At 46.8% G+C, this 16312-nt stretch overlaps 1 protein-coding gene across 3 annotated transcripts in view; it reads right to left on the minus strand.

Moving 5' to 3' along the window:
- WWP2 (WW domain containing E3 ubiquitin protein ligase 2) overlaps positions 1-16312 on the minus strand; it is a 175748-nt gene that overhangs the window by 72012 nt on the left and 87424 nt on the right. For all 3 annotated transcript variants that reach the window (XM_057713661.1, XM_057713660.1, XM_057713662.1), the window contains exons 5-6: positions 8576-8713; positions 6677-6773 (exon numbers count right to left, since the gene is read on the minus strand). In XM_057713661.1, the coding sequence (XP_057569644.1) occupies positions 6677-6773; positions 8576-8713 (235 nt within the window). The remainder of the gene's footprint in view (positions 1-6676; positions 6774-8575; positions 8714-16312) is intronic.

Raw genomic sequence — 16312 nt, forward strand, 5'->3', positions numbered from 1 at the left:
GTGTATCTGTTCTCCTACTAGATGCCAGTCCTTGATGTCAGGGGCCATGACTTTTCATCTTTTTATCACCACAACCAAGTTCATGGCCAGGCATTCATGTCTGTGGAACGAATACTGCCTCCAACTGCAGACACCGGCTTTACTTTCTGGCACATGCCGTGCCTCTCTAGGCTCGTACAGAAGAAATGCCCAATAAAGACCAATGAAATAGATGGGTATGAATAAATAAACATGCAAGAGGGAATCCCCCCAGGACTTCCTAGGTGGCGCAGTGGTAAAGAATCCGCCTGCCAATGCAGGGGACACGGGTTCGAGCCCTGCCCTGGGAAGATTCCACATGCCACGGAACAACTAAGCCCGTGTGCCACAAAAAAAAAAAGAGGGAATCCCCTTGCAGTCCAGTGGTTAGGACTCCACGTTTTCACCGCCAGGCGACCCCTGGTCAGGGAACTAAGATCCTGCAAGCCTCACGGTGCGACCAAACACAAACAAAAAAGTACAATAATGTATAACGCATAATTTTAATTAGTGCAAAATTAATAAATTAACATATAAATGAATATGTAATTAATCTCCAGGATGACTTTTCGATGTCTGCCTTTGAGAACACAGCGGGGCGCCTGTCTACAGTCTCAACCCTATTCCTTACACACCACCTGATCGGAAGAGAGCCCTGCAAGCTCCTTGTGTATAGGGACCAGGTCTTAGTTATCAAGGAATGTGTGTAAATAAATTACACACATTCCTTTTCTTACTCCTTTCTCTTCCCCAGCAATCATAATGAGGCTACAGTTAGATTTTAGGTAAAAGCTTTTGGGGGGGAGGCCTGAATGGAAACTGTAAAGAAGCTTGGTTCAGTGTTGTGCTGACGGTGACATCTCCACGTGACTACAGCTCCAAATCAAGTAGCCTTTAGTCATCGCATTGGAAGGACAGGTGGCAGTGGCCAACAATGACAGAGAGCAGCCCAGTGCCCAAAGGCTCAGTTCCCGTCCACCCCCCGTTCCCCATTAGCTTTGCTTCTCAGTCCCCGCTGGCCCTCCCAGGGCTCCCAGCAGTGTTCCCAGCAGTATTCCCAGCAGCCTCACGCCCGGTTAAGTTTATTTTTCTTTCCTTTCTGGGCTAGGCTGTCTGCAGACACAGCTGATGAGCTATTTAGAGCTCACCAGAGACCTTGGGCCTTTCTACGTCTCTGAGATTACAGCTCTTTTTAATCACCAGAGGTCACTGGTGCCAAGGCAAGGGAGTCAATAAATCTGATGTGTTTTCATCAAAGCAGGATATAAAAAGGGAGAGAGGAAAAGAGTGCATAAAAACTCTATTATAGGAGGGTCTGAACTTTCACATGTAAAAGAATCACATGGGAGCTTGTTAAAATGCAGATTCTGACCAACACTGCCCAGTACTGACAGCTGATGGGGGACGGAGGCCTGCAGCCCTTCACACCAAACACACACACACACACACACACACACACACACACACACACACACACACACACACACTCACCCACTCACTCATGCACATTCACTTATACTCTTACAATAAATATGTACATAATACATAATAAAGAAAAATTATTTAAGCCTCCATATCTAGCTTCTTAACCAAGATCCCTTTCACAGTTTTTCAGGCCTATTAATGAAAAACTTTAAGAACCTAAAAGTAAATTCAACGCATTTTTCCATTCATTGGTACCATTTCCCTGTATGACAAAGGAAAATCTACAGGGATTCTAGATGGAGGAGCTAGTTATCCAAGTCAGAAGAAATCTTAAGGCAGTGCTTGGGGCAGCGGCATCACCCATTAATTGATGTCACCTTAACTCCCTGGCTCCATGTAATAGCTGGGGAGGAGGGATAAAATCACAGGTGATGACGAATCAGCAAACCACAGAGGGACCCCAACGTCCTGGCTTTCCACCTGCAGTCCGCAATTTCACAATCACTTCTAACCTAACAGTAGCTCTGAAGAGAGCTGCCAGTACCAACGTGGATCCCCTTGCTGGGTTCTTCTCCCCTCCACGTCCACCCCACTGTTAGCGTCTCTAGTTCACTAGTTAGCACCTTCAAGGTGTTAGCCCCAAAGATACTGTACTGAACGCTTGGACAGCGGATAAGAGTCTCTCTGCAAACTCCCACCCGCCCTCTCCTGTCTCTCCCTTTCCACACGCTCATCTCTCCTGCCTCTGAGCTTCCCATGGTGCTCGCCGCTTCACATACGTCAGGTATGCCACGCAGGCTGTGCGCTCACTGTGGAGAGCAGACACCATGCTTCTGGCAAGCCCCGTGCAAGGCGATGTGTGCACGACACCGGGCACACATGAGATCTGCAAAACCCGAATTGACTTAGGCACGGTTCCCAAGCTGGCCCTCATTCCAGCAAAATTAAAGAAACACTGGGGGATTATTAAAGGGTGTGGTAGGCCCTCCCTGTGCCAGCTAGCACACACTCTCCCAGGGGGCTCCATAACACACTGGAGCAAGGAATGCTGGCTGAGGACGCAGGGCAGGGCGGCACACTCACAGACAGAGCGCTGGGTACGCCACGAACGGTCCCCGCTCCAAACACCAACCGGTATCAGGGCCACCAAGATGAGTGCTATTCTGACACGTGATCTGGCAGTGACCAGCTTTCATCTGCAACCCTTTCCCAAGGCCCAAACTAAATTCTCCCCCCTCAGATGTCTAAGTAAAAGGAGCACAGCCGGCAAGGCCAGCGTGGGGCATTGCCTTAGAATCACTGGCTCCGCTGCTATGAAGATAAGCTGGGCAGAAGAGACGTGAGTGGTCATTATCGAGCCTGGAGAAACCCTACGTTCTGAAATCTGTCTGCCTCGATGGCAGCCAACAATTTCTCCAACCTAAAACCATCAGCGTTCAGTTTACCTAGGGTGGTGGCCGATAGCTTTCGTATTCTGAAATACACCATGTAAACCGAAGAATATATTAAGTATCTATTCAGTTGAAAAAAGAATAATAGCGGACTTCCCTGGTGGCCCAGTGGTTAAGAATCCACCTGCCGGTGCAGGGTACACGGGTTCAAGCCCTGGTCCAGGAAGATCCCACATGCCACGGAGCAACTAAACCCATGTGCCACAACTAATGAAGCCCGTGCACCTAGAGCCTGTGCTCCGCAACAAGAGAAGCTGCCAGAATGAGAAGCCCGTGCACCCCAATGAAGAATAAGTAGCCCCCACTCGTCACAACTAGAGAAAGCCCGCGCATAGCAATGAAGACCCAACGCAGCCAACAAAAATAAATAAATAAATTTAATTTTAAAATAATAAAATGAACACCCAGGGCTAAGAAATAGCATCCCCCGCACCCAGAAACTTTCATTGTGCTTTTTCCTCATTAAACCTACCATTGACAACCATTCTCCTGAATTCAGGGTGAATTAATATTCCCGTCCATTTTTTTATAGTTTTACCACCTAGGAAGGTACCCATAAAAAATACATGGTTTCAATTTACATTTTTAAACTTTATACAAACGACATCAGACTATATGTTTTTTCTGTGATTTGTCGCTCTTATTCAACATTATGTTTCTGAGATTCCACCGCACCGATGCAACTATCTTCCCCCCAGGTTTGCTATGGGACAGCATTTCACGGCAGGACTAAACAACAACGTACGACGTTAACTCTTTCTTTACTCGGCCAGACCCACCCGCTGGATACTAACGTGATCTGTCGGCTGATAAATTTATGCCGTGGGTGGCGATCCCGAGCTGGCTTCTATGTGACAGCCCAGATGGCAAAACAGCTAGAGGTGTTTCACCCGATGATCCCTAAAGAGTGAGAAAGACCCCAGTACGAGACGGACCTGTGAGGCCTTGTTTAGCAAGCACACGGTAGCTCTGCTGGATGAACCTGGGTAGGTGAACCTTTAAGATAAAACTCTTTCACGGTTCCAGTTCTATGGCTTTATAAAGCCGGGGAAGGAGAGGAAAAGGCTGCTTTTACATTGTAATCTTCACCTCCACGGGCACATCAGAGCACCTTTGATCATGGAGAATAGCACCCAAGTCCAAGAAAAACCTACCCTTCAGACGGCGGAAGCTAAATATTTAGTCTGGGAGGCGACAGGCAGAAGCCCGTCATTCTCTCTGCCACAGGAAACCAAGGACAACGGAGGACTGTCCCTGTATCCTGAAGGTTTGATTCACCAGCCTCCTAACTGCAGTCTCGTGGACAGGAATGCTTCAATCAAGCCATACTTTCCAGGTTTGGGGGGTGGGGAAGTGGGGGGCAGAAGATAGTCTCCAGATACAACTCCCGGCCACCTTCACTGAGCACTTGCAGTGTGCAAGGCCCTCAGACTGACATAACTCATCTCAGTTTATTCCTACAATGACCCTGTGAGGAAAATAGGTGACGTCCCCATTTCACACCTGAGAAAAACGAGAGGCTGAGAAGTTCAGTGACTTGTCCAATATCGTATAGCAAGTAAATGACAGGCCGGGATTCAATCTACATCTGATTCCAGAGCTCCACACTCATCCAGCAGGCTACCCTGCTACCCCCTGTGTGCATGGTGACCTTCATAAATGCAGCAGCAACGGAGAGAGGGGGTTCTTAGGGATGAGACTGCCTTTGGGCCATACATCCAAAAGTGTCTGCTGCTGAATGGCAGCAGGTTCCATGCGAACACACCATAAATACTTAGATGGCAGAGGCCTGTGAAAATTCACAGGCCATGCATGGAAAATGCTGCAGTAGCTGGATAGATGGAGGAGGACTCCCACATAGCTTCAGCTACCTAGAAGGCACTGTGCCCGCTAACAATTAACTATCATTGAATGTCTGCCATGTGATATGGGCAAAAATGCATCCAATTTTCTATTGAAGTCTAGCTGCTGCTGTATCAGTCAAGAATCCTCAACATAAATAACGGCAAAGAAGTGATAACCAGATATGCAAATTTTAAGGTCCATCAACTAGAGAACTTCAAAGAGCCACAAACAGGTCAAGAACTTAAGTCCAGGGCTTCCTGGGTGGCACAGTGGTTAAGAATCCACCTGCCAATGCGGGGGACACGGGTTCAAGCCCTGGTCCAGGAAGATTCCACATGCAGCGGAGCAACGAAGCCCATGCGCCACAACTACTGAGCCTGTGCTCTAGAGCCTGCGAGCCACAACTACTGAAGCCCACACGCCTAGAGCCCATGCTCTGCAACAAGAGAAGTCACCACAATGAGAAGTCCGCGCAACGCAATGAAGAGTAATCGCCTCTCTCCGCAACTGGAAAAAGCCTGCGCGTAGTAACAAAAACCCAATGCAGCCAATAAATAAATTTTTTTTAAAAAAGAACTTAAGTCCAAACCTGTTAAGAGCTGAACACTGATTTCCAGCCCCAAATTAAGTCACATCAGTTGTGTTTGACACCAGTTTTTCAAGTCAGCTAAAAGACCAAGATGGCAGTTACTAGTGGCAGAGCTAAGAGGGCATTGCTCTCAGAGTGAACACCTGAGGTGTCCTCTCCACCAGCTACTCGCCACTGAAGAGGTTCTGTTTTCTTTAGCTCTGGGTGCCAATCATGCCTCTGTTGATACAAAATTTGCCAATTATATTGTTGGTCCCTACCCTGCGAGACTCAACTAGTTATCCCAACTTACTAGTCACTCTTCCCTGTGACTCACTAGATGACTAGTCTTCAGGGTGTGAGGTAAGACCTTTGCAGAGGCTTGGAGAAAAGATGACAGGGAAACAGCACCTCTGCTTCTAATGATGCTGTAGACAAAAGATCCAAACGTCCAACCCTCTCTTCTTCCTGACACCTGCCAGGCATTCAGAAACTCTCAAAACACGCAAATCCAGAGAGGCTGAAGGCTGTCCTCAGATGGATCTTTCCAGATGCTGTGGGTATTGGCTAAAATACGCTCTGTTTCTTAAAGCATTATTCCCCCACTTCCTGGGACTTGTTTGGGAGGATTTTTACCAGTTATTCGCCTGCTCTCTGCAGATAGCAGTTTACAAACTACATTCCATATGATTCTTCTCCTTAAAATTTCCTTAAAATGTCTGGGGATTTTGTACATTGTAATAAACAATAAAACAGGTTCCCAAGCCCCTCCCCATCTCTCTAATACACTTAAAACTATTCCCCTGCCTGGGAATTCAGTGGCTGTGGAGATGAGTTTGCACCATTAACACAGGTATAAGATGGGAATGTCAGTAAATAAAATTAAGTCATTTGTGATGTATATAACAAATATAACACAGCTCAGACTCTGAGGGCGGGAGGTCTTAACCAATGCTCCAAAGGGAATCGTGGATCACCCCCACAAACAGAAGTGTACGGGCAGAAAATTTCACATACAAGGAACCACTCCTCTAAGTGTTCCTATGTGCTTCCTGGAAGGATAACTCTGGCCGTTGTACCTGATGCAAAACAAGGCAGTCAGGCTCTGTTCAACAATTCCTCTCAGCCAAATAAGCAATTCAGTCAGTCCCAACCTTTGTCAAGGAACCCTTGACCCTTCCAAGAATCCTGAGTTTTGTATTCCCCTCTGGGCCATCTTAACATACTTATAAGTCAGTGATAAGCTCTCTGGAAATTTCCAACAGTTTCTGACATACTTTGTTCCTCACCACTTCCCAGCATGTTTTCAAGAGCTCTCAGCGAGTTCCAGGCTCCTCCTCGTTCACAAGGAGGGAGGGAGGTGTCTTACCGGGATCTCCCACCAAAGCAGTTTGTGCTGGGGGGCTGGTGCCGGTTCTCTGAAGCGACAGCTGTCCCGCTGGATTCTCTCGAAGGCGGCTGTGAACCTGGAAAAGGGATCCATCACAAGAAAAGACGGAAACGTTGAGACGCTCACACCACTGTTGGAGATGTGGGTGTAGGAGCAGCGCTAACTGCGTGTTTTAGAGTTACCCACCCAGGGGGGGACACCAATGGTCCAGCATGCTGCAACTGCCAGCATCACAAGGACAGGGACGGACAGGTGAGATCTGGCTGGGGCCATGGGACAGAGGGGCTCAAACCTGGGAAATAGCTCTTCTTCCCCAAGACCTTCAAGAACGTCTACGGCACTTACAAGGATGTTGCCTTATACGTTAAATGAACCACACCCTGTGAGACACAGGATAGATGCTGGCCATGCAAAGTGGGGGCATCTCTCCACAGAGCAACCAGAGAGCTTTTAAAAAGCCAAATCAGATTTGATCCAAATCTAATCATGACCCTCTCCTGATTAAAAACCCCTCGACAGCGTTCTGCTTAAGCTTAGGTTGAGGTTTAAAATCCTTATCAAGGTCTTCAAGGCTGTGTGATCTGACTGGCCTCACCTCCCACCACGCTCCTCACTCCCCACGGTCCAGCTGCCCTGGCTGCCTGTGTACCCACTGCAGGCCACGCTCGCTCCCACCTCAGATCCTCTGCACGTGAGACCCCTCCACCTCTTACTCAGCCACCCCTGCACTCCACACCCCCACCTTAGCCTGCCGAAACTCCTCATACTCCAGCAGGCCTTAGCTTCCTCAGAGAACTCTCCCTGGCCCCCCAATTTAAATGAGATCCCCCTAAGGTAGAGGAATCACATACCACCCAGTACTCTCCCTTCGTAGCTTTTGTTCACAGTTACAGCTATATAACTACCTGTGCGATTACTCGTTTGATGTCTCACACCCCCTGTCGCTGCCAGTAGATCACAAACTGGAGGGAGTAGAGACCATGTGAATTTTGCCCCTGCCATCTGGCTAACACCTGGTCCAAGAGCTGGTACATACCAGGAGCTCAATTGTGGATGCATGTGCCGAATGAGTGAAGGATGCGGGTTTTTCTACATGCACCAAAAGTGCCCCAAGCACCATGCAGTCCAATGGAGGGAGGATTTCTCAGCAGTTAAGGTCCATGCAATCACTGAGATTCCACCCAAATGCCCTTAAAATAGAATTCAAATCCCACCTCCTGAAGCTGCAGAAAGCCTGCTCGGGGCCTGGAAGGTGCCATAGTTACATCACATTTAATGAGAAAAATTATGGAGAGAGCCAACCCATTTCAGACCTCAGACTTCATGAAATAACTTCCTGCTAGATCCAAAAGCGCCTAATTTCAAACCAGATGAAAAGAAACAAACTGCCCACATTCGGGACAGAGCAGGAGACACTCTCCAATTTCCCCACTTCTTGCCTGAATTCAGCTAGTGTGAATCTCTGAGACACACAGTTCCCCTTTCCCAACCAAGACCGTCTCATAAAAGACACTCTGAAGCTCCCCAGGAAGTTTAATTGGATTGGGAAGAAGAAAAACGGGCCCAAGTAACATTTAATAAAGATGTTTTATTTTCCAAAGTCCGTGTGGGATGAAAAGATGTTTTTCTCAGCTCTCAAACCAAAACAACAACACGTTTACAAAGCCTTGACATTTACTTTGGTCTTTTATTAGAAACCAGTCCTTGAAAAATCATGTTCTGATTGTGATGCACGATTCTAAGAAGAATCAGGGCTGGCTGAGCAGTACCCAAACCCAGATACCTGGTAGAGAACCAAGCTCTGGGCACCGCCTCTGCCCTGCCCCACTCCGCCCCACCCAGTCCCGGAACAGCCCTGGGGAGCAGGGTGGCACTCACCGTCCGTCACGGCACTGCCATTAGGCACGCTTCCCAGATCAACAGTCGGCCCGTCCAGGAAAATTGTCAGCTCACCACCCGAGACAACACCGCCTTTGTTCTCTGTCTGCAGGTTCAGGGTCAGCTGCGTGTTCTCCACTGTTGGACACAGAAAGCAACGTAGATGGACAAAAGAAGGGCACACCGAGTAAAGATTCTGTAAATTATAAGCTCCCACTTCACTGACTCTGGCTCCCCTGGCAACATTTTTCTGCATCTTCAAACTTGTCCTGTGGCATGGAAAAAGAAACAGGAAGGAGGATGCCTAATTGTCCCTGCTGCATCAGGCTGGTGGGAATGGCCGCACTCGTTTTTTTCTAAACATTTGGTATCATTATGTTCGCTAGGTAATTGCTATATGATTTATTTGTTTGCTTATACCTGCAGGACCGTGAGAAAAGAGTAAGAGATACCGACGGCATACGGAGGAAGAAAGCAGTTACAAGCAGCATCCTGCACCCATACAAAGAGTGGTGGGGAAAAGAATTGAAACAGGTCAGGAGACTTGATAAGGAAAAGTTACTGGGAGTCATCTCTAGATAAAGGATTGCAGGGACTCATTATTTGGGCTAAAACGTTGTTTTTTAAATTTTCAGTCCTGAAAAGGTTTCGCTTTGAAATAAGGAGGAAAAAAGTTTAAAACAATGAACGTTCCACAAGCAAGTCAGCCCCACAGTTACTCGGTCCCAGGTGAGTCCCACAGGGAGAGACTAGTCGACACCTGGCTCCGTGAGTCAGGTGAGAAGGCAGCTCAGAGTCACCCAGCCCCCGGAACACCAGGTATATTCAGCCCTGTGGGCAAACAAGAAACAGAACTAACGGACGTGAGGCAGAGGCACCAAACCCTAGGCGGGCTGGAAACGGCTGCACACACCCCCCCGACCCCACCCACCACGCCTGCCTGCACCGAATGGCCTCCATCCAGTTCCTGCGGAGGACCCATAGCCTCCAGCTCAGGGCCATTCAATAATTACCAAGAAAGAGCAGCGTTTATGAGGATTTCCAAATAGTATGCAGTCCTTCCATGCCTGCCCACATCTTACAAAGCCAGACCAGGAAAGTGCCACATAGTCCAACCTCCCTCCCCACCCACACCACCCATCAAACCGCCACTTCATTTTCTCTCTTAGTTGCTACTGTATTATTATAAGCTGGTTTTCTAGAACAAGGCAGGGTATGTATAAATAACTATCTCCATTTCCTAGAGACAAGCTCCCCCCACCAAAAAAGTCTGCCCTGCATCTCTCTAAGAAACTGATGCAGCCCTTTAAGAACTTAGCCAGAGGAAAAAAGAAAAGTCTCGATCCATTCAAGGACCTACTATAATAAGGTAGAAATCAGTTATCCTTCAAGTTTGTAAGCTCCTGATAATAAGGTAGAAACCAGTTATCCTTCAGGTTTTTAAGCCCTCTCTCCGCTTAACCTTTCTTCCCTGTAAGGGATCTCTCCAAATCCTTCTGAGTCTGTTTCCAGTCAGTTTCACTAAGGGGCTTGGTGAGTTCCAAATATTTCTATAAAAGAACACTTGTAATCTGAAAACTACCTCCTTCAAAAGTCCAAGAGAGGGGGAAAGAACTGAGGCCTTTCAACCGGAAGCACCACTTGCCAGCCATGCAAATGAGCTAGCTTGGAAATGGATCCTTCCAGCCCTGGTCTAGCTCTCAGATGATTACCGCCCAGCCAGTGTATCCAGTGCAACCTCGTGGAAGATCCCAGGCCAGACTGCCCAGCTAAGCCACTCCCAAAACCTGACTCACTGGAACTATGAGGTAATAAATGTTTATTTATTTTCTTAAAGTCGAGGCACATCTCCCTATTCTATCATACCGAGATCCAGCGTGTAAGTCCCTAGCAGGCAGCAGAGCACAGAGGTCGAGGGAGGATACCAGTCAGGCACACTGGATTCCAATCTCAGTTCTATAGCACTATGCAGTATGACATAAATTACTGAACTTGAGCATTGGTCTCTCTACTTGCAAAAGAGGAGCAGTAAGAACACATTTTTCAGGGAATATGTAATGAATTAAACAGCACCTGGTAAGTTCCTAATAAACTGTCATTTTTATTATCTCCCTGTTGACTCTCCTGTTTTTAGGGTGAAGAGTCCCGATTTCTCTCCATCTAACTTGTTCCCTGTATACTCAATCTTCTCCTGACCGTTCCAAGCCTTTTTCAGGTTTCAGCAACAAACTCCAAAGTCAGCAAAAATCTTCCAAGATCAGCCACATACCCATCGCAAGGACAAATGGTCCTCCCATCCTGTATCTAGGAACCTTCCTAAAGATGCCCAGTACCCCACTCTCAGAAACGTGCTGAGGTGAGCATTCTAGAAGGGCTCCTCGATTCCCTTCTTGGTATCTCAGAGGCTATCACATTACAGATGGAGTGTGGGTACCTTTCGCCTCCTTTCTAGAGGAATAATAATGTTCAACAGGAAGCTGGAGGAGCCCAAGACCTCTTGCTGCTAATTTCAACCTCCTAACAGCCACCTTGCCGTGGCTCTCTGACAAAGCCAGGGGCACAGCCTGCATTTTTCTCTCCATGGCCTCATCTCAAGGCTCCAACCTAGCTCTTCTGTCTGGTTTACCCGCTTATCATGTCCAGCATACAGGGTTGGAAGTTACCTTGCAACTCTTGGAGACACATTTGACCTTCAAAAAGAGCCAGTGACAGGGGAGATCTTTTTTCTTTAAACTAAGCTTTTGGGAACATAACCCTCTACTTTTCTATTTACTAAAAAGAGAAACAGAGCTTCCCTGGTGGCTCAGTGGTTAAGAATCCGCCTGCCAATGCAGGAAACACAGGTTCGAGCCCTGGTCCAGGGAAGATCCCACATGCCGCAGAGCTACTAAGCCCATGTGCCACAACTATAGAGCCTGCACTCTAGAGCCCACAAGCCACAACTATTGAGCCCACGTGCCACAACTACTGAAGCCCACATGCCTGAGCCCATGCTCTGCAACAAGAGAAGCCACCGCAATAAGAAGCCCATGCATCGCAACGAAGAGTGGCCCCTGCTCCCCGCAACTAGAGAAAGCCCGCACACAGCCACGAAGACCCAACACAGCCAATAAATAAATAAATAAATAAATAAAAAGAGAAACAGTTCTGAAAGACCTCTGGCCATCAGTGTCATAACCAAGCGATCGAACTAAAGGTCACTAAGAGCAAGACAACCTAACACTCACATGCTTCCTGACGTGATACTGGATGAAGTACACAACATCACTTTTAAAGTCTTCTTGCAAAAGCATTTAACCTGAATCCAATGAAGCCTCTAAACCTCCTTCCCAATTTACATGAAATAAGGGGATAGAGGAATAAATTCAGTGATATGGTGAGGAAGTAATCCGATCAACCCAGGATATGGGACATCCATACAGTAACTATCCCAGACTCCTTGAAAAGTCAATGTCATTAAATAAATTTAAAAGGGGAGTAGGGGCAGGCAGGAAGAAGACTCTTTCAGATTTAAAGGAACATAAGTACCAATACCTTGCATGAATTTTGGCTAAACCTTGGTTTGAAAAATACATTCTTGGGACGAGCAGAGAAATTTGCACCCAGACTGGATATTGAATGATGTCCAGAATTACTATTCATTTTCTTAGGTTCAATAATGGTACTGTAGCTGTACTTAGGAATGGTCTCATTTTTGGGAGACCCAAGAGTAGATTATGATGATATCTGCACTTATTCTCAAATGGTCCTGTAGGAGAACAGGCTCAAGTTTTCAAGAGTGACGTGTCATGATGTCTGCAGTTTACCTTCAAGTGGTTCAGGAAAACACACACACACCCACAGGCTCACACGTATAGGTAAAACAAATGCAGCAAAATCTTAACAAGTGTTGGTTCTCGGTGAAGGGCATTTGGGCGTGTACTGTGTTATTCTTTTGATTCTTTTATACGTTGGAAAACTGCATGATCAAAAGTTAGGAAAGGAATTTTTTTTAATTGGCAAGGCTATTAAAAAATTAAGGCTCTGAGAACAGAACACTCTATTATTCTCTTAAAAAAACAAAAACGAAAACAAAAACACCTGAGCCAGGGAGCCCTACAATGCATAATAGAACTAAAGAAACCATTAGCTAACTGAGTGACAGGCTTGAGCATACAGGGGAGGCTGAAAGGAGTAACTGTGGCTGGAAAACATATACTGGAATCTGAGCTATAAATAGCAGCATCTGCCACCTCGCCCCTGAGGACCTCGGGTTTCACTGCAGCCACGCCGCTGACTCTACAAAGGGCCTTTCTCTTCCACCAGGTCTTCCCCGGCCTTTTCAGCTACTGCTCAAAAATCAAGAAACTGATGAAAAGCTGGGTGTAGTAAGTCGAGTTCCAGAACTAGAACCAGACTGAGCATAGGAGACTCACCAACCACCCTCAGCCTTATCTGGCCCTGCTCCATCTGTGGTCATGGCAGTTCACACGCGTGTAGCAAGCACCCTCTCTTCTGGTCACTGAGATTCAGCAGGCACAGAACAGACAAAAAGCTGTGCCCCTGGGTGTTTATATTCTAGTTGGGGCAAACAGACACGAAGCAAAGTTTTTTGTTTTTGCTTTTAAAGTAAACTGCATAATCTGTTAGTGGCAAATGCAATAGGGAAAAAAAAAAGAAAGGAGGTGAAGGGATGGAAAGCTCGTGGTCTGGGGTGGTGAGAAAGTCTCACCAGGAAAGTGACAACGGAGCAAAGACTTAAAGAAGGATGAGGCAGGAGAACCGTTTAAGTATCTGGAGGAAGGACATCCTAGGCAGAGAGAGAATAAGACTCAGAGGCCCCTGTAGATGGTGGCACGCCTGGCAGGTCTAAGGAATGGCAGGGAGGCCGGTGTGGCTGGAGTGGATGAGGAAAGAGAGGACCAGGAGCTGAGAGTGGTGGGAAACTGGAACCTCGCAAGGAAGGCCTCGGAGCCCTTGCAAAGTCGCTGGAGTTTACTCTGCGTGAGATCCGGAGCCATTAGAGGCTTACGAGCAAGGAAGGGATGTGACTTCCGTTGCAGCACAGGCACTTTGGCTGCAGGGGGCGCTAGAGAGGAAGAAGACGACCAGGGAGGAAGTCACCGCAACCTTCCAGGCAGGAGCAGCTGTTGGCTTGGGCCAAGTGATGGCAGTGTCTTCCAGGAACAGGGTGCCCAAGGGAGACTCGCCCTTTTCCTCCTTTCCAGCACATGTTAGGAAAGCCCCACAGCTCCCCATCAAGCATGCCGACAATGCCCCATGGGCCCAACAGGCTCTCGGAATCAAAGCTTTGGGCAAATCACAGGCAGGGGCTGCAAAAAATGCCAACTTACAGCATGGCTGGAGGAAGTCAGATTCAATTACGACCAAGTGGAACATATATAATGAAAATATTCCGCTGGCAAGCGAGTTCAGTTCCTCCGAAAAAGCCAAGGTCCTGAGATCATGCTACCTTCAGCAAACATACTTCTCTTCTAAATACCCACTGGTTACCAATACCTTATAACACTACTTTATGGAGGTCGACAGACAGCGGTAGGGTTGGAGATTAGAAGCTAGGGGGAAGGAATTAGGAAAACCCTCAAGGACTGCTCCAGGAGATCCCTTTAAAAGCTGGCACACCAGCAGAGACGAGAAAACATAAGGTGCTTCCTGGTGGAAGCACATACCACCTCATTAAAAAGAAAAAAATAAGAACCTGGATCAGATCAAGTCTCTAGATTTAGATCTCAATAGGTATGAAATTACAGGAAACAGAGGCAACATGTTAAAATATGCTTCAGGGACACAAAAGCAAAATCCAAAATGTGGGAAACTACAGGACAAACTGTCCAGTTTCTTCAACAATGAATTGTAAGGGGTAAAAAGAGGAAGGAGAACATAGTGGTTAAAAGAGACTTGAGAGGGAATTCCTTGGCGGTCCGGTGGTTAGGACTCCAAGCTTTCATTGCCAAGGGCCCGGGTTCCATCCCTGGTGGGGGGCGGGGGGGGGGGTGGCGCAAGGGTAGAGACTTAAGAGACTTATCAATCCTGTTTGGGTCCTGATTCAAACAAACCAATGGTGGGGGGAAATAATTTTGAAGACAACTGAGGAAACGTTTAAAACGCTCTGAATATTTGATGAGACAAAATAAGTGGGCATCATGGTTATGGATTTTAAGAGACCAATACTGAAATATTTGTAAATGAAACATACCTAAGATTTATGTAAAAATCACCCCGTGGGGAGTGGGGTGGGCGTGGCCATCTGTAGCCAGCTGTGGATATGAGTGATGGGCACCTAGTGGTTCATGGACTATTCCTTCCACTTTGTGTATGTTTGACATTTTCCATAATAGCTTTTCTTTTTCAGGCTAGCATAGCTAAGGAACAAACAGTGACTGCAAACTAAAAAACCCACACAAATTCAACATTACATACACATTTTGAAATATGAAAAGGCAGAAAATATACAATCAAGCTGCTTAGGGAGTAGTTCCAGCTCTTATTTTCCCTTACTTAAAAGCCTCAGATTTGCAAGAGGCTTCAGGTTAATAATTTCCTATTGGGAAGAGTTGTTACGTGTAACAAGGATGAGTAATATTTTTCTAAGAGTTACTTTTTCCCTTTCCTGACTTGGACTTTTTAATATGCTTTTTGCATATGGTACCAATAAGTATAGATAAATAAGGCACAGAAGCTGCCTTCCTCATTCCAACATAAGAAAAAAAACTACATGAACCAAAACTGCCAAACTGTACCCCTATGATGCAATTCAGTTAAATCCAGAAGCCCTGCCTGGACAGTTTCATTGCAGTAAATGCAAGAACTTTCTGCTTTAGAATTTCCTGTCATCACTGCCCCTCCCTACTCTCACACCACCAAAATGTATGTGTATGTATACGCTTATATCTTTTAGGAGGAAAAAATAGTTTCTTCCCTTTTTCTTCCTAACTCAGAATACAAAGGTAAGGATTTACCTGGAAATTTGAGAAAAACAAAACAGGACACAAAGTAGGATACTTTTAAGGGAGACCAAGTACTCTTGGGCCAAGAGCCTCAGAAGCCCAATGAAGATGTGATTTATTTGGCCTTAACAGAGCTGTTCCGTGGAACAAACAAACCTCCTTCTTCCTGCCTCCTCCTGCCCTCGATCCCATAGGCCCATCAAAAGAAAGTGAAAATAAGCAGGGCATTCATTAACAGGTCACTGTTCATTCTACACCTAGCTGTGAAACACTGGTGCACAGATGAACGGGACCTGAGGAAATTCCAGAAGGGCAGAGAGTAAACAGTCTCCTTTCCCTTCCCCGGCTCCCCGTTAACTCAGACACACACAGGCTGGAGGCTACCCCAGGTTTACAGAGAATGCTCTTTCACGTTCCCTTCTCAGTAAAGGAAGCCAGAGGCTTCCAGGTTTTACTGTTACGATGTCTCTTTGGCTTCCAACCTTAGCCAGAACCCAACAAGAGAAAGCCTCTTCTACCAAGCGGGCAGCAGGTTGTGAACACTGGCATTTTTGTTGGGGTACCAATGTTGACTCTGCTTCACCCCACCTTCCCTTGGCTCCATCACTCATGCCTTAGCTGAGTCTTCCCAGAACACACAGTGTAAGGAAGAGTCTACCCTGGCCTTGAAGCCACTTCTGTAGGCTGCTGCTGGGAATGCATCCTTAACCATCTCTAAATTAAAGTCTTGGTTGACTGAGGGTTGCATTAACTCCTCTAAAAATGCAAAGAGCTTCATTTTACAAAGTCA

The sequence above is a fragment of the Hippopotamus amphibius genome, chromosome 16 (assembly GCF_030028045.1).
Source record: "Hippopotamus amphibius kiboko isolate mHipAmp2 chromosome 16, mHipAmp2.hap2, whole genome shotgun sequence".
NCBI lineage: Eukaryota > Metazoa > Chordata > Mammalia > Artiodactyla > Hippopotamidae > Hippopotamus > Hippopotamus amphibius.